Source organism: Notamacropus eugenii, chromosome 1 (assembly GCF_028372415.1).
Source record: "Notamacropus eugenii isolate mMacEug1 chromosome 1, mMacEug1.pri_v2, whole genome shotgun sequence".
NCBI lineage: Eukaryota > Metazoa > Chordata > Mammalia > Diprotodontia > Macropodidae > Notamacropus > Notamacropus eugenii.
In genome coordinates this window covers 141,037,558-141,057,352 of record NC_092872.1, presented here as the reverse complement: position 1 = coordinate 141,057,352, position 19,795 = coordinate 141,037,558, and the positions used below count along the sequence as shown (strand labels likewise).

Below are 19,795 nucleotides of genomic sequence, written 5' to 3'. Positions count from 1 at the left end.
TCTTTAGAATAAGGAGCAACATGGGTGATCCATAGGCAGACATCACAGAAAATAACTGAGGCATCGAAAAGATGAATGGGGCAAAATGCAAAGATTTTTCACTTTAAACATCACCTACAAAAGCAGAAGTATAAGAGATAGCTGTTACACTTGTGAATAGAAGAACGTAATCATCAATTTCTAACTAAAGAGTTTCCAGATTTACTTCTGTCAAGCTGACCAAGCTCCCCAACTACTTGAAAACATTCTGACAGCTAGAAGCACTATAAAGCTGATACCAAATAAATTTTACATATTTTAGTCTCCAGATACAGAATAAAGTTGAAATTTTCATTTACGTTTGGTTAGCAATTTCTTTTTGTCTTCAAAACCATCATGAAAAAGGACAAGTTGTTATTGGCAGGATTTTATCCCATCCATACATGCAAAACAAGGTGATGATAAAACAGACTTACTTGCTAACGTCAGATGAGCTTTTTGGCTCAAAATGGCCCCATATTTGTTCAGAGCCAAACATTGGTAAAATCCTTCATCAGATGGTTCTTCTTCTTTGCCTTCTACCTCACTGATGTATAGAGAGCCATTAGATAAAGCATGGATCCGTTTATTTTCAGAAACTTTGGCTCCGTTTTTTAGCCATGTGATCTTAATAGGAAGTTCTCCATGTGCCTGGCAATCCAAAACCACTGGGTCCTTTCTTGTGACAGTTACATCCTGTGGCTCTTTTATAAAGAACAATTCACTAAAGCACTGTACTTCTGAAAGGAAAAACAGGGAGGCATACCAAGAATTATAGGTATAAAATCGATTATCACATTTTTGAGACTACAAAGAACATAAGGTAAAGTTATGTTAAACACATCATGTTTTGACTTTGTCGACTTTGTCATGGTCAGATCCACAGATCCACCAATATTTTGCACGATGAAATGGTTGATGAATCTACTTAAAGAATTAGCAAAAGATAATTAAGTCAGGTTGTTGTTTTTTTCATATTCTGCTCTTATTCATTAACTTAGGCAAAATGGTAATAACTTCAGTTCTCACTAAAACAATCCTATTCTGTCTTTTGCATGCATCAGGAAAACCACTGAGCACAAGCTGTTTGCTACTTTTACAAGCTTGTCAAAAAAGATCTTGAACAGGGTAAGTCGTAAAAGTCTAATTTTACAAGAAATCATTAGCAAAATCCCAACTCTGTGAACAAGCAAGTTTATTTCCTCACCCCTTGAAGTGTTTTGGAACCCTCTCTGCACTTATTCCTTTGGAAAGAAATTTTATCTTTTGTAACAAATATTAGTCCTTTTCTATCAACAACTTCCAATCTTCTGCAAAGAAGACAAATTTCTGAGTCCAGCCTAGGATGAACAATGGACTTTCAAATTAGATAACTTTTGTTTCTATCAAGCCAGTAAGGCATAGAATTAGAAAACCTTTATTTCAACTTTTTCAAATTGATAAGGTTTTTTTTTTAAAGTGTAACTAATTGGTCCTTACAAGTTAATGGGTATAGGAGATTGCTTGATCAACCAATAAACACTTTATCAAATGAGGAAAGATTTTATCCTAAAAATATAAAACCATGGTCCTTCTCCATTTCCTCCCTCCCCATCAGAATTAAGAGTCTGATACCCAAGTAACTTGCTATAACCTCCTTTATCTAACTAACCCTTCAGGGTTCCTTGGTAGGGAATAGTTTTAAGTTAAGACATCTGGAATTTAAAAAAAAAAAACAAAAAAACTTTTTTTTTTTTTTTTTTACTCCAATCCCTGCAATGTGCTACATGTCTTGGACCCATGGTCACATTGGCAGGAACTCCTCACTATTGATTTCTTAGTTTCTCATCAATACCTTAAATGCAACTCAGGATCGCAAGCAAAGGAGCCCTACTTCATTTAATGTATTCCAACTACATCTTTATGAGTCCTAATAACGCCGTGCTTTGCAGACGACTCCGGAAGGCTTTTATTTTGTTCCCGATCATAATCTGACTTTTCCAATATTGCACTCTGAAAATAAACAAATTAACTACACTGATCCCCCCCGCCCCTGTCCCCATCCCTGGAAGCTTACAACACAGAAGCAAGCAGAGAAACATCCCTCAGCCAAGTTAAAGCTCCCAGAACACACATCAGTCTCTTAATACACTATTCCTTCCAAACACCTGAGGAATGAAAGTGGTTTAGACAAGCTACAAAGGTCCGAAACGGCAGCTGGCACTGCACCCCCTCTGCCCATCCTCACGCCCAGCGAAAACTGGCAAGAAGCAAAGCCCATCTCTGCTGCGCCCACCTCCTCCTCAGTGCCCGGGGTGGCGAAGGTGGCAGAGGAAAGTGGGGTTCTAGATGTGCCTCCTCCTCAGTGCCCGGGGTGGCGAAGGTGGCAGAGGAAAGTGGGGTTCTAGATGTGCCTCCTCCTCAGTGCCCGGGGTGGCGAAGGTGGCAGAGGAAAGTGGGGTTCTAGATGTGCCTCCTCCTCAGTGCCCGGGGTGGCGAAGGTGGCAGAGGAAAGTGGGGTTCTAGATGTGCCTCCTCCTCAGTGCCCGGGGTGGCGAAGGTGGCAGAGGAAAGTGGGGTTCTAGATGTGCCTCCTCCTCAGTGCCCGGGGTGGCGAAGGTGGCAGAGAAAAATGGGGTTCTAGATGTGCCTCCACCTCTCCCTCTCGGGTTCCGGGAGGCCCCCAGGTCCACGCGGTGCCGAGCCTCGCGGGGCGCCCCCTAGACGACACCACGGCCACCGGGAAACAATATAAATAAAGCCACGTGCGGCCGTGGCCGCAGCTCCGGCGAGGGGAGTCCGGCGGGCTGGCCCGGGAGGCGGGGAGAGGGGCCGGAGTCCGGACAATGGACGAAGGAAGGCATGGCAGGGGTGCGAGTGGACAGTGGCCACCGCAGCGCGGTCGCCGAGTCGGCGGCAGGAGGCTTCCCCGCCTTCACACGGGGCAACCTCGATAACTTCTGCACCCCTCGCCTTCCCAGGACTCCGGACCTCCGGGGCGGTGCTGGCTGGGGGTCACCCAGCCTGACTCCCCAACACACACAGACCCCTCTCCTCCAGCCTCACGGGCGCCCCCTCCTCAAAACCCCGCATCCTTCCCTGCATCCCCTCCCGAAAATGAGGCACCCACCTGGGCCGGAGATGAGGAGGAGCAGGACGCCCCAGAGCAGCATCTCCGGTGGCCGCAGCCCGGCCGGAGGTCTAGGAGAAGGCGCCATTCAGAGGGGCTACCCCAGCATGTTCCCCTCAGGCTTCCCCTGGCTGGCTCGGGGCTCCCCAGCCTGCCCCAGCCTCCCCGTTCCGCCTCGAGGGCCGGGGGCGGCGTGGGGACAAAGCAGCCCGGGCTCCCTGCGGCGGCTCCAGGCAGCGCAGAGCGGGGCCGGGCAGAGCGGGGCCGGGCAGAGCGGGGCCGGGCTGAGCGGGGCCGGGCTGAGCGGGGCCGGGCAGAGCGGCGCCGGGCTGAGCGGGGCCGGACTGCGGCGGAGCCCGGGCTGGGGCTGCGCTCCTGGGCCGGGTGGCCGGGCCCCAGCGCACCGACCCACGTTCTAAAGGAGGAGCGAAGTCGGAGCCCGGCTAGGGGCGGGCTATGAAAGCGGCGGCGCCAGGGCGGAGGCGGGATGGACCAGAGCTGCTTCCCTCCCTCCCGGTGTCCACCGCTAGCCTCGGACTACTTTGTGCATCTGGCCCCTGGTGACCGGCAGGCCGGAGGGCCGGCCGGGCGGAAGGAGACGCTGGAAGGAGCGGAGGGGCGGCCAAATGGGGGGAGGGGAGGGTCGCGGCATGGGGCTGGGGGTGGTCTCGGCTGGACAATGCACCTGGGGGTCAGGCGGCCGGGCGAGGTGTCTCTGCCCCACGGCCCGCCCCCTCCGCTTCTGCCGCGGCTCTCTCCGAGGGGGTGGGGACAGTGGTAGAAAAGGAGGAAGGGGCCCCCTCTCTGGCCAGCTTGCGCTGGAGGTCGGAAAGGGGGCGGAGGGGCTCGGGGGAGGGAGGCACGGTGATGAAAGATGTGGTGAGGCCGGAGACGACTTCTCTCCCTCCTCCCCAGCCCATCCCTCTGGTCCTTCCCCCTCCTCCTTCCCCTCGCCCGCAGCCTGGGGCCGGTGGAGGGAAATCTGAGGAGGAATGGGAAAGAGTGACCGCTCTCCCCTTCAGGGATTGGTCAGCAATGCGGGACTCATCTTCGGGTGTCCAGCCCCCCAGGCCAGATGTGGGAGAACCCCTCACTTTCCAGAGGATGGTTTTGCTGCTTAGGGGGGTAGTGAGTTAGTCGAGTTCTCTTAAAGTCTGTGAAATACTTTCACACAAACACGGGTATTGTCTATAAAATTTTAGGTTTGCTGAGGAGCTTTGCAGATTCCCCAAAGCTTGCCCCGGAATCCACCTTACTGTCCCAGAGGAAAGGATGAAAATTCAGTTCAATTCCACAGTCACTTATTAAGTGTCCATTATGTGGCAGGCACCGTGCTAGGTGATGAGAACATACAGATAAAGGCTAAGCAAATATTGGGGACCTACAGTTAACAGTTAACTTTTCCATGAGTATAATCTTCAACGACTGTCTGTGTAAGGCCATAAGAAAGAAATGGCATTTACCGAGTTTCTTTTATTGTAGTCAAATTGCAAAGTCTTAACCTAAAAAAAAACCAAACTGTGGTGAATTATGGGTGACACTGGCATAAGGCCTCAAGGGTTACCCACCTTTAAAGAATTCTGGAGACAGAAATTGAACATTTGTCACAGTAGCTCCAAATAGCAAAGCCATAGCATACTCAAAAAATGTCCTTATGTGGAGAAAAAATCAAGCCAGCCTCAGTAAATGTTAATAGAGAATTGTCAGTACTGTCTTTTCCATATCTTAGTTACCAAACAAAAATAGTGTAATATAATAACATCTAATCTGATAGATGCATGGAAGAAGTTTGCGATTCCTTTTAAATCATATCCATTACATATCCTTGCAAGGGGGAGATTACTTTTATTTGTAATGTGTGTGCACAGGCATTGTGTAGGGGCACCTCTCAGTAGGGAGACACTGCTTGGAAACTTAACAATGTTAAGCAATCTTTTATGCTACTTTAATTTTAGATTCAGACAAAACAATTTTATTCTTTTCCAGATAACCAAAATTTTGCTTTTACTTCAGCTGGATTTTAGTTATTGCTAGGCATCTCAGTGTAAAGTGCAAATATTAGCACTATAGATGTTAAAAAAATAAACAGTTGCAAAAACGATTTAAACTCTAATAACTAAAATGCATAAGAAATAATGTTAGGTTTTATTCTGATTGCAGTTGAATTCCACATTTTTCATTGTGTGACTTCCCACCCCCCCATCCCCTTTCACTTGACCTTAAGTGCTCATATCTCCTGGATAAGAATTGCTAATAAGATGCTTTTATGTTCCCTTTCTTGAATAAATCAGAAGAATAAAGCCTGGGGGAGGGGAGAACCAAAAGAAGAGGGAAGAACATTTTTTTTCACTGCCACTTTGCTTAGCTGTTTCTTCAAGGTTTCAATTAATCACAGAAGTCTTAGATTCTTAAAGGGTGGGCTATGGGTAAGAGGAATCAATCTATTAAATATGTCTATATGGTATAACTGAAGTATTTCTGGTTTTAAAAAACAAATATAGCAGCTTTTTTATTCATATCCAAATAAGTATGATCCCTTTTCAAAACAGTAACCCTTGGAAGGTTATTATACATATATTTCAGTGAAGCTACCGTTACTTAAAATATTTTTGGAATCTTTCAGAATTGCTTTGCATGTACATGTTTTAGAATTTCTTCAATAATGGTCAATCTTTTTCCTTTGAGGAGTGGATTTGATTTTTAGAAAGAGCTGGAAAGAATTTGGAGCCAACTCTAATGAATTAGTTGGTGGTCAATCTGGGTGGTATTGGGATGGTTAACATTTATTAAGCACCTACTATATGCCAGAAACTACAAAGTGCTAGGGGCAAAAGACAGACCCTGGCCTCAAGGAACTTACAGTCTAATGGAAAGAACAACCACCACCAAAACTGAATGCTAATTATACTGACCACAAAGTTTGTACCTGGAAAAAAAGGAATATATGTATACATATACATATATATATACATACATACATATATATACACATACATTTATATGTGTATATATATTATATATGTATGTGTGTGTGTAAATATGTGTATATTATATATGTGTATATATATACATATACATGTACACACACGCACACACATAGACACACATCCCTTTCTTTGCAAAGATAGGAAACTATGGATGCAAAATATTGCCTGTTATTGTCAGACTTGATTGATGTGTTGCTTTTACTGAGCTACTCTTTTTAAATTTTTATTTGTTGTTCTCACAAGAGATGGTTACTTAGAGAATTAAAGGAGACAAACATTTTCAGGTATAAATGTAATGTTAAAAATTAATAAAACAAGAAGACCCATTTTTAAACAAAGAAGGGACAGAAGCAATTACAAAAGATAAAATATATAACTGATTACACGAAACTTAGAAAACTTCTGCAAAAACAAAATGCATCTAGGATAAGAAGGGAAGTGGTTCCTATCAGATTGACTAATATGACAGAAAAGGAAAATTTAAAGTGTTGGAAGGGATGCAGGAAAATTGGGACACTAATGCACAGCTGATGGAGTTGTGAACTGATCCAACCATTCTGGAGAGCAATTTCAAACTATGCCCAAAGGGTAGTCAAACTTATACCCTTTGATCTAGCAATACCACTGCTAGAAGGGGCAACTAGGTGGTGCAGTGGATAGAGTACCAGTGCAGGAATCAGGAGGACCTGAGTTCAAATGTCACCTCAGACACTTGACACTCGCTAGCTGTGTGACCTTGGGCAAGTCACTTAATCCCAATTGCCTCATCCTGGGTCATCTCCAGTCATCCTGATGAATATCTGGTCACTGGATTCAGATGGCTCTGGAGGAGAAGTGAGGCTGGTGACCTGCACAGTCCTCCCTCACTCAAAACAAAGTCAAGTGCAAGTCATGTCATTATTTCTCTGATGGCATGGTCTTCTTCTTCAGCGAAGGATGAACACACCACTACTAAGTCTGTATCTCAAAGAGATCGTTAAAAAGGGACAAAGACCTACATGTACAAAAAAATTTGTAGCAGCCCTTTTTGTATTGGCAAAGAATTGGAAACTAAGGGATGCCCTTCAACTGGGGAATGGTTGATTAAGTAAGAAAAGACGAGCAGGCACATCTCAGAAAAACTTGGAAAGGCTCACACAAAGTGATGCAAAATGAAGTGAGCAAACCATATTGTACATAATGATAGCAACATTATACAATGATCAACTATGATTGACTTAGCTCTATTTAGTAATACAGTGATCGAAGATAATTGTAAAAGAATCATGATTGAAAATTCTGTCCACATCCAAAGAAAGAACTGATGGAATCTGAATGCAGATCAAAGCAGATTATTGGGGGGAAATTATGGAAATGTAAGAAAATAAATGAGATCAATAAAACTTATTTAAAAACAAAAAGGATCATTTTATTTTTTTAATCAACAAAACATTTTTTAAAAAAGTATAACTGACTATAAAGGAATGATATTCATTTCCTTGATTTGTAACCTGTCTCTGACAGCAGTTCCAAGGAAATAAAGAATGTTTTGTATGATGATAAAATCATTGAAATAACTACGTATCCTTCCAGAGTACTATGAAAAACACTATTCATTTTGGATACAAGTTCCTTCCTAATTGTACTTTCTAACATACTAAACTTTTATATTCAGAAAAAAAAATGTTTCTAATATGGAAAGAGTAGGACAGACAGAAGGAAGAGAGAATTGAAGCCAAAGACAGATAAAGAGGCCATGTGACCACTTAGAATAGATGAAGTCTTTAAAACTAAATGACATATTCTGGGATAGTGAAGGAACTTTCTGATATGATCATCTTTGAGGCATCAAGGAGAAACTGGAAGGGTGCCAGAAGATTAGAAATGGACCAATGTTTCAGATTTTCAAGAAGGGGTAAAAAGTGATTTCTGAAAACTACTCACAAGTGGACTTGATGTCAATCCATGGCAAATCATACAACAAAGTATTAAATAGATAACATAGAGTTCTTAGAAAGGAAGCACTAAGAATTAGCATGGTTTTTCCAAGAACAAATTAGACCAAAACCTCATTTCCCTTTTGCATCATTATTGAGATAACAAGTCAAAAGCATTTTCTTCAAGGGCAGAAACTGTTTGGCTTTTTGACTTTATAACCCCAGCAACTAGCACCGTGTACCATGCTTTGCCAATGGCAATCGCTTTATAAATATTTGTTGAATAGTGTATTTTTTTCCAGAAGAAAATTGGCAAAGTTTCCTATGACATTCCATTGACACAATGAAGAAATATGATTGATACATCTTTCATGTCATTGTCCCTGATCCTGATTTCTTCAACTTTTTTTTTTTTATCAAGGATTTCAATGACATAAGAGGCTAGATGACCACCTGTTCAGGATATAGCAGAAAAGATTTCTGCATTGGATTGGAGGTTGGCCTGTCTGACCTTTAGGCTAGCTTCAAAGGATTATTCAATTTTAAAATTACTTATCTGGGAGAAAAAGTTAATATATTGGAGTACATAGGATTCAAAAAGACTTCAGAAGGCTAAAGTGATGGGTCAAAACTAACAAGACAAAATTTAATAGTGATAAATGTTAAGGCCTGCATTTAGGTTCAAAAAATCAATGTGCAAGTTCAGGATGGAGGAAAATCTGCCTTAACGGTAATTCATATAAAAAAGAATTAGGGGTTTCAGTTCACTGAAAGTTCAATATAAGTCAATACTATAATATGCCTGCCAATAAAAGCTAATGCAATCTTCACTGCATTAAGAGAAGCCTGGTATCTGGGATAAAATAATCAGAAGTCTCACTATGCCATGATTGTGAAAGATCTGGATCCTAAGTCATGTAAGAATCAATAGAATGAGTGAGGGAAATTTTGCCTAGAAAAAAAGACTTAGAAGGGGAGAAGAAAAGGAGATGGAGGATTGTCAATGTTCAAAAAGTGGAATTATTCTGTGTAATTCCAACCAACAGAATTCTTGTTAATGAATGCTATTTCTACTCCCAGAGCATTTCTTGCATTTGTTCCCTTATCTCTCCTCACAAGGCCACTTCCCTAGCTCAAGTCTTGGCTTTCTTTCTAATTGTTCCCTCAGCCTCAGATCTCTCAATTCTCCAATCTGTATACTCTGTACAGCTCCCAAAGTGCTATTACTACAGTGTTAGCCTGGCCCCATCACTCCATTAATCAGTTAAAACCCAATGGCTTCACCTGCCCTGTATGATAAAATATAAATTCCTCTCTTTTTCAGTTAAGGCCTTTCACAACCTGGCCCTAACTTATGTTTCCTCATTTATTACTCCCTTTCCCTTGCTCTAAAGTCCGGAAAAAAAGGTATTTTTACTGTTATTCTCCTAAAACATCCATCTCCCATCTCCTTGTCACTGCATAGGCTGTTACCTCCTCACTTCACTTCAGAAAATTCTATACTTCCTTCAAGTCTCAACTCAAGCACCATATTCTATAGGATCTCATTCCTGATCCTTGATCCCTGCTAGTGCTCCCCTCCCTAATTACCTTACAGTTATTTCGCATATATTTATTCCATATATACTCTTCCCATTACACACAAACACACACGCACACACACACAATGTCTCACCCAATAAAATAAGCACTTTGAAAATAGGGATATTTATCATTTTTGGCTCTGTATCCCTAGCATCTAACACAGTGCCTAATTTATAGGGCATAAGAATAGGGATTGTTCCTGTGATTTCTTTGATGTAAGTCACTTCCATGTGATGAAATTCCCTCCACCAATGCAGGTCAGTGCCTTTCTTATAACTTATACTTTTAGTTGTCTAGACAGTGAGAAGGTGACTTGCCAAGGGTCACAGCCAGTATATGTCAGAAGAAGTACTTGAATTTTCTAGTTTTGAAGCTACCTCTCTAACTGCTACTCCATGCTTTCCTATTAAGCACATAGTATATACTTAATAGTACTTAATAAATGACTCTTGATTGGGTGTAAGTACCATATTACTAATCAATTGCAAAGGAAAAGAGTCATAAAGGATTCAGCAGAAAAATGTATCATTGGGAAAGGTATGATGACCATGAGCTAGAGAAAGAAATAGTTGATAGATAGTCATGCATTCTATTGGCATCCAGATGGTGTCAAGAAATCTAAGGAAGGTGCCTAGCACATTGAGTGGACAACCTATGGAAATTTTATAGGACAATATGAGCAAATATTAAATAGGATGAAATGTCATGATTACTTTAGATCTGCACCAGTAGATGGAGTAACCAATGAGAGCACTGATCTATCAAAATATCAAAGAGCTGGGGAGGAAGAAACGCAAATGATAGTAAGTTGAGGTGAAAGAAGCTAGCCCACAATGTATTGTGCCAGATGTTGTACAAATTGAACTGGTGAACTATGATTTTAATTTGATGTGAAGATACCTAATTTTATTTGTGAAAAGTTTAAGGAGATTACAAAATTCTTATGTTTTTAATATGATTCTTTAAACTTTGCATCATCGTCATACAATTCCTGGACTCTCCCTTGGGAATAAAGAACAGAAGAAGATGAGAAATATACAGAAATTTGTAGCCATTAAAGGCGCTACCTTTTTACTAGGTAGAGGCAATGTTATATGGTGGAAAGAGTACTAGATTTGGTATAAGAAGAGAACTGGATTCACATTATTCCTCTGATACTATTTGTGTGACCATAGACAACTTATTCAACCTCTCTGGGCATAAAATGGATATGCATAAAATGGGCATAATTATATTTGCACTATTTCTTTCACAAATCTTTGAGGAAATCAATTTGCTAACCTTAAAGCATTTTATAAATATGTATGACTGTACAATTGTTCAAAAACTGCAGATACTGGTTTTTCATTAAATTTATTAAGGAAGGACAGTGGTTACCTTATATTGAAACATAACTGTACACCAAAAATCGTGACATAACAAGGCTATTTTCTTGTCTGCCATTTCTAAAGACAGTATAAATTCAAGAAACAAATAATGGCAGTGTTTTAATTTAATCATTAAATTCTGAGATAATTAACACTGTGTTGTAACAGGGTAGGACACATTTTGTTTCTCACATGCATTAAAGTATTTAACAAAAAATCATTAACATTCTTCTATATGTATATTCATTAACAATTGGAGACATTTGGGACATTTTAAGCTTTGCTTTAAAATTTTCCTTATGCTTGATGCCAAACTGGTAATCATATTCCCATTCATACCAGGGGCCTCATTTCCTAGTAACTAACTGAAACAGTACGATGTATACTTGCCTTCAGTTCAAAGACCTCACACTGGTGAAGGAGTGTTAATTTCTTCAAAGGCTTCACAGTTGGCCTCTTCACAGCAGCTCAGATTGCAGTGATTCCTTTTCCACGTCCTGGAGCTTCTGTCCACTTTATCATACTAAATGTAGGGACAGTGGGAGTGGCTTATTTCTCTTCTTTTTCTGCTTCATCTCTCTCTCCTTCTTCTTGCTTTGTGTTCTATTCTACTTGTTAATATTTTAATGTAAGTTAAAGAGATGTCTCTGGAAAGCTCATTTTTTATATTATTTGTAAGGTATTTTCTTTAGTTAGAATGTTTATCTTTTATTTCACTGAAGATGGTTAGCATTTTTACTTCAAAAGATAATTTGAAGGAGTCCAATACATGATTGAGTTAATTAAGAAAAATAAAAGTTGTTCATTGGGCATACTGCCCCCTTAACCTCTGTGGAAAGGTTCTGTTCACTTCAAGTTAAATGTGGGAATTGGACAAAGCATAAAAGTAATCTCAGAAGTACTTTTATAGTCAGTTTGATTTCTCTAAGGATCATATTTGATCCAGGGCTATCCTGGAGGTTTAGGTTCATTCAGGTTCAGCCCTAACATGTCTGGGACTATTCTGGTCCCATCGTAGGGTAAATACAAATATTTGAGTTGCCCTACAATTGACCCATTCTCCCCAGGGTACATCAGGTCTTCTAGGCTGTTCATACCTGAGCAAACCCTGAGTTCACTTCCCCCCATGCACACATAATTCAACAAGAATATGTTAAATCAATCAACAAGTATTTGCTGAGTTCCCACTATGTGTTTTGCCCCTTTTAAAGTGCTGTGGGTTTATCAGAGACATATGAAAAGGGATCTTTGCACTAAAGCAGTTTATAGTCTAGTTGGGAAGACATGACTAATAGTAAGCAAAAGTACAGTAAATAATATAGCAAATACATAGCCAGCCCTCAGCTTATAAGCAAGTTATGTTCCAAAAGTCCATTTGTAAGTAATTTATTTGATATTTAGATTGCTTTTTCCATAAAACAACTTTGCAAAAATTGTTTACTTTTCCAGAATAACCCACAAAAACTACTTAACTCAGGAATCTGATCTTCATTCTACCTGATTCTAAACAACTAAATGAACAATTTTTAGGACTTTTATAAGTTGATGAAGAACGAAATGAGCACAACCAGGAGGACAACACTGTAAAAACAATTTTGAAAGCTGTATAAATTATGATCAATATTATGCCCACTTATAATTCTAAAGGACTAATGATTAAACATGTTATCCATTACAGAAAAATGATTGATTTAGGGTACAGAGAGATAGATAGATAGACAGCTAGATAGAGAAAGAAATATAGATAGATAAAGAGATAGGTAGATTGAGAGCCATTGAGTTTTTGCTTGATTATGCATATTTGTTCCAAGAAATATGGTTTTCTTTTCTCTTTTCTCAAAAAGAAAATAAATTCTTGTTAATTTTTTTAAAAAATGAAGTGGGGAGCTATAGATACAAAATGTTGCAATCACTGTCAAATGAAGCCACTATATTACTAGTCTTACTTAGCTATTTTCCTTTGTTATGAGACTTCTCCTGAAGTGGGAGTAATCGATAAATGTTTGCAAAATAAAAACAAAACACATAAATGAATGTTTGTTTAAAGGAGGAAATATGGAGAAAAGGGACCTTATCTAGTATAATATCCCTGCGCATAAGCCCAGGATAGCTAGAGGTCTTCCTCATCTTCAGTATAGCTATAAGGCATCACCACTAACTCTACAAACCTCAACCCATTAGCCATGCTACCCAGGACTATGTCATTCTACTTGCCATTCTACTACCCATGGTCTGGTCCTGGGGCCCTCTTTTTCAGCATCCTCCCAGTTCCTACAATCAAGGACACCAGCAACAGCAGTAGCAAAATCAGCCTCAGAACATCACCATGCTCTCAAATATGTGTCTGTTTTCTGACTGTACAGAGAATTCTCCTGTAGTATTTATCTTCACATAACTGAGTATTCACATCTCATCTAGGGGACTACCCCTATAAATAGATGCTCAATTGTATGGTATTCATTCAAATTTGACAAGTATTTATCAGCATAAACTACAAATGCTAATACAGTTTTAGAGAAGGGGAAGATAAGTGAGGAGTAATCTGTGAATGCTTCACAGAGAATCTTGGACTTGAACTCCTCCTAAGAACATGTAGAATTTGTATTAAAGGATAGAAAATGAGAGCACATCCCATGGGGAATGTTCCATATTAGAGGAATATGTTTGAATGCAAGGATGAGAACCTGATAAGCTAGGCAGTATAGGGGATAATAAAGGAACATATGGCATAGTTCCTGACCTTAAGGAATTGATAATACAATGGAGAAAATAAGACTGAAGCATACAAAATTATTAGAGCACAATATAAGGAAGAACATCAAATTGTTCAATATAATAGGACAATGAAAAAGGAGAATGGGAGGATATGGGAGATAAGGATAAGGAAATGGGAGAGATAGAACATGGTACTGAAATGAATGCTGGTCAGATTCTAATTAGGGTTTGCCACCTCTGTGGCATAGAAAAAAAGGTAGCCCAGTCAAAATGGTATCTTTTATTTCTCAGGTGAAAATAATAAAGTAGTTAATAAGAAACAATGTTTACAACCTCATCTATTTGCTACTACGCAGAATGTGAAATATTAATAAATACAATATCAATTTCACTCAGACTGGGCACACTTGTCCTCATGACAGATATTCAGAAAAATATATACCTCTATTAAAATGGTGAATTTGCATGGAAATATAGCGAAGATCATTTGAATTAAGAGAAAAGGAAAGATATAGACAGGATGGCATAGTGGAGAATTAGACTGAATGGTCTGTAATATCCTTTCTAAATCTAAATACTCTGATCCTAGAATGATATTGTCATGGGAAGATATTATAGACTGTCTAGCCCAATTGGAGATATAATTGATTCCTTGTTAAAACGAATTATACTATATGCATTTAAGCAAACTATAGCAATGAGAGGAAACTTTGACCATCCTGATACCTATTGGAAGTTTCATTCTGATGGTGAGAAAAAAAAATCTGAGAATTTTTTGGCTTATAAGACTTTATCAGAAGATGGAGTAAGTTAGAAGGGCAAATTCTATTCTCTACTTAATTATAACTAAGTAAGAAACATTATTTAGTGATGTGATAGTGATAGGAAGTGTGTAGAAAAGTTATTCTGTCATCCTGAAGTTCATAGATGGACAAACAACTTATAATTTAGAAAAGTTGGTTTTTTACAGTTCAGAAAATACAAAGACCCCATGGTTAGAAACTTCAAGCCCATATGGTTTCCTTTAAAAAAATACATTTTATTAGTGCCTTTTGTTTTTACTTCACAGTCATTTCCACACACCCTGAATGAATGCTCCCTGGTGACAAAGAAAAACAATTAGTCAAAAACACCTGACAAAATGACTGTATCTGACAATGACAATATATTGTCCTACTAGTCTCCAACCTCTCTGAGAGGAGGTATGTTTGCTTCTTTGTTCTCTGAGACCTACACTGGTTTTTCAGTTACTGAGAATTTAACTTCCTCTTAGAGATCTTTTCATTTTCATTGCTGTAGTCATTATGTATATTGTTCTCCTGGTTTTGCTGATTTCATTCATAAGCCCTGTAACTTTTACTGACAGTAATATGAATATTAAATGCATATAGTATGGTTTTCTCAGCAGACCTCTAATTGATGTATACCCACTGTTTCCAGTTATGACTTCTTTTCAGAGGATGAAAATGGAAATTAAAAAAATTATTTCTGAATATATCATTTTAAATAATCTTTATGAGAAAGAAAAGGAGAAAGTATCTGCCATGAATTGGAAATTGAGGGAATGCCCCTCAGTTGGGGTATAAATGAACAAGTTGTAATATATGAATATAATGGAATACTGTTGTGCTATAAGAAATGATGAGCATGCAGATTTCAAAAAAACCTGGAAAGACTTGCATGAACTGATGCTGAGAGAAGTGAGCAGGACCAGAAGAACGTTGTATACTGTAACAGCAACACTGTGGGATGATCAACAATGATTGACTTAGCTTTTCTCAGTAATACAATGATCCGAGACAGTTTCAAAAGACCATGATTGAAAGTGTCATCCACATCCAGAGAAAGAACTTTGGGGTCCGAATGCTGATAAAAGCATACTATTTTCACTTTTTTGGTGGCTTTCACCTTTTTCTTTCTTTCACAACATGACTAATATGGAAATATGTTTATATGATTGCACATGTATAACCTATATCACATTGCTTGCCATCTTGGGGAGGGGGAAGGTAAGGAAGGGAGGAAAAAAATGTGAAACTCAAAATCTTATAAAAATGAATGTTGAAAAACCATCTTCACATGCAATTGGAAAAAAAATTGGTAAATAAAAAGAGAGCAAATGAAACTGGTACATAGAGCTGTATTGAAAGAAAGGAAGATTGCACTTTAACTTGAAAGAAGTGCCCCTGTGTTATCTATCGTGTTTATTCTTAGTTTTGTTGCTATATAATTTATTTTTTATTAGTTTTTTAATTAACAGAAGTTTTTTCCCCTTTCCCTTCGACCTTTTCCCTCATCTGAAAGGAAAATTAAGGAAAAACAAATCACCTGCAACAAATATGCATAGTCAAGCAAAACAAATTCCTGCAACAAATATGCATAGTCAAGCAAAACAAATTCCTGCAACAAATATGCATAGTCAAGCAAAACAAATTCTCTCATTGTTTGCTTAGAAGTATTTCTCTCATTCTGCACCGTGAATTCATTAGCTCTCTTCTTGGGCCTTTGGAATCGTAAATAGTCTTTGTGTTGATCATCATTCTTGTAGCTTTTAAGGTTGTCTTTTTAGTATGGTTGTCATTGTATGCATTTGTCTTCTGGTTCTGCTCATTTCCTTCACCATCAGTTTGTAAATGTCATCAAAATTGTTCATTTTTATATTTTCATGTTATAATATGAGTTGTTCTTATGGTTCTAATCATTTTACTTTCCATCAGTTCATTTAAGTCTTCCACTGGAAATCTTCTATTCCTTATTTATTAAAGGACAATAGTATTCCATCACATCCATATACCACAATTCCTTCAGCCTCTCCCCAATTGATGGGTCTCCCCTTAGTTTTCCATTTTCTGCTGCTACAAAGAGAGATACTATAAATATTTTTGTACATAAACAACATTTTTCTCTTGCTTTGATATCTTTGGGGTATAGGTCTAACAGTGGTTTATCTGGGTCAAAGAATATACACTGTTTGTAACGGTTTTGTGGATGATTTCAAATTGCTTTCCAAAATGGTTATACACATTTGCAGGTCCATCAATGTACCTATTTTCTTGCAGCACTGACAACATTGGTCATCTTTGCCAATATGATGGGTGTGAGGTGGAACTTCACAATTGTTTAATTTGTATTTCTCTAATTAATAGTGATTTGAAGAATTTTTTTTATATGGCTATAGATAATCTTGGTTTCTTCTCTTGAAAACTGCACGTTCATTTCCTTAGATCACTTATCAATTAGTAATTGATTCTTATTTTTGTAGATTTGAATCAGTTCCTTATGTGTATTGGAAATGAGAATTTTAGCAGAGAAACTTGCAACAAAGATTTCCTCTAGTTAATTGTTTTCCTTTAAAGCTTAGCTTTGTGCAAAAAAAATTAATTGTACATAATCAAAATTATCCATTTTTTCTTCTGCGATCCTCTTTATCCCTTGTTCGGGTATGACCTTTTCTTCCATCCATAGATCTGATAAGCAATTTTTTCTATTTTTCTCTAATTTGCTTCTATCAGGCAATAAATATTTAGTTAAGTGCCTACTGTGTGCCAGCACCGTGATAAAAGGTAGGTATACAAAGAACGACAAGAGACAGTTCCTGCTCTTAAGGAGTGGACAATAAAATGGGGGAAAAAACATGCAAACAACCATGTACAAAGCAAGCTATATACAGAACAATCTGCAAATAATCAGCAGACAGAAGGAACTAGAAATAAGGGGGAATGCTTGTGATATGATCTTTGACATCTAGGTCATATTTACATTTGGAGTGTATCTTAGTATATGGTGTGAGGTCCTGATTTAAATATAATTTCTTCCATTCTACTACCCAATTTTCCCAGCAATCAAACATTAGGTTACTAGATCTATTCACTTCTATCTGTTGTGTATGTAATTTGTTCAAATGATTCCTCTTTTTTTAAAATCATTATTAAGTTGTTTTGAGAAATATTGTTCTATAGTGTCACTTGAGATTTACTGCTAGCACCTTTCTTCCTTATTTTTCTCATTTTTTCCCCTGAGATTCTTGAACTTTCTAACCTCCGTATGAATTTTGTTACTATTTTCTCATTTTTAAAAGAAATTCTTTGTTAGCTTGATTGGTATAACATTGAGTAAGTATATTAATTTAGGCAATATTATTTTATTATGCTGAATCATTCTGCTCATGAGCAATTAACATCTTTCCAATTATTTAGATCTGTCTTTATTCCTATAAATAGAGGTGCATAGCTGTATAGTTCTTGTGTATAGGCAGACTGTAGGTAGATTCTCATGTATTTAATATACTTTGTAATTATTTTAAATGGATTTTTTATTTATTTCTATTGGTTTTTTTGGGGGGAGAGTATTATACAGAAATGTTCTTTCCATTTACTGCTTTGCTGATTCCAACTGCTATCATGAGTAAATTTCAAATGTTTGTATGTGGGGGGAGTGGATATACACACACATATACACATATATATATATGACATGAAAATAACTTTATAGGTAAATATTATACATAAACATATATTAAATATACACATTTTCAAAGCTTAAAACTACACTAAGACTTTTAGGACACCTTGAATATGTATGCATGAATGTCTCCTAATCTTTCTCTTATATTCTAGTCAGAAGTCTTCTCCAGTTGTCTGCTGAACATCTCTTTAAGAACATCTTACTTCTTCTCCAATTGATAAATGGTCAAAGGATATGAACAGGCAGTTTTCAGAGGAACAAATTAAAGCTATCTGTAGTCATATGAAAAAATGCTCTAAATCACTATTGATTAGAGAGATGCAAGTCAAAACAACTCTGAGGTACCATATCACACTTATCAGATTGGCTAACATGACAAAACAGGAAGATGATAAATGTTGGAGGAGATGTGGAAGAGTTGGAAGACTAAATCATAGTTGGTGGAGCTGTGAGCTGATGCAACCATTCTGGAGAGCAGTTTGGAACTATGTCCAAAGGGCTACAAAAGTGTGCATACTGTATAAATTGGAGCCCTCTAGTAAAATGTAATCTTGTGAGGCAGAGAATATTTTGTCTTTGTCTTTTTTTTTTTTAATTTATTTATTTATTTAACTTTTAACATTCACTTTCACAGAATTTTGGGTTCCAAATTTTCTCCCCCTTTGTCCCCTTCCCCGACCCCATAACACCGAGCATTTCAATTGCCCCCATCACCAATCTGCTCTCTCCTCTATTATCTCTCTCTGCCCTTGTCTCCATCCTCTTCTCTGTCCTGTAGGGCCAAATAACTTTCTATACCCCTTTACCTGTGTTTCTTATTTCCTAGGGGCAAGAGCAGTACTTGACAGTTGTTCCTAAAACTTTGAGTTCCAACTTCTTTTCCTCCTTCCCTCCCCACCCCCTCCCTTTGGAAGGCAAGCAATTCAATATAGGCCAAATCTGTGTAGTTTTGCAAATGACTTCCATAATAGTCGTGTTGTAAAAGACTAACTATATTTCCCTCCATCCTATGCTGCTCCCAATTACTTCTATTCTCTTTTTTGATCCTGGCCCTCCCCATGGGTATCGACCTCAAATTGTTCCCTCCTCCCCATGCCCTCCCTTCCATCGTCCCCCCAACCCTGTTTATCCCCTTATCCCCCACTTTCCTGTATTGTAAGATAGGTTTTCATACCAAAATGAGTGTGCATTTTATTCCTTCCTTTAGTGAAATGTGATGAGAGTAAACTTCATGTTTTTCTCTCACCTCCCTTCTTTTTCCCTAAACTAAAAAAGTCTTTCGCTTGCCTCTTTTATGAGAGATAATTTGCCCCATTCCATTTCTCCCTTTCTCCTCCCATATATTTCTCTCTCACTGCTTGATTTCATTTTTTTTAAGATATGATCTCATCCTCTTCAATTCACTCTGTGTATTCTGTCTCTATGTGTGTGTGCATGTACGTGTGCATGAGTGTGTGTGTAATCCCACCCAGTACCCAGATACTGAATAGTTTCAAGAGTTACAAATATTGTCTTTCCATGTGGGAATGTAAACAGTTCAACTTTTATAAGTCCCTTATGACTTCTCTTTGCTGTTTACCTTTTCATGCTTCTCTTCATTCTTGTGTTTGAAAGTCAAATTTTCTTTTCAGCTCT

At 38.5% G+C, this 19,795-nt stretch overlaps 1 protein-coding gene across 1 annotated transcript in view; it reads right to left on the bottom strand.

The window, feature by feature from the left end:
- PRTG (protogenin) overlaps positions 1-3,718 on the bottom strand; it is a 151,837-nt gene extending 148,119 nt beyond the window's left edge. The window contains exons 1-2 of the mRNA XM_072615936.1: positions 3,128-3,718; positions 456-758 (exon numbers count right to left, since the gene is read on the bottom strand). Of these exons, the coding sequence (XP_072472037.1) occupies positions 456-758; positions 3,128-3,215 (391 nt within the window). The 5' untranslated portion in view covers positions 3,216-3,718. The remainder of the gene's footprint in view (positions 1-455; positions 759-3,127) is intronic.
- Between the last annotated feature and the right edge of the window lie 16,077 nt (positions 3,719-19,795).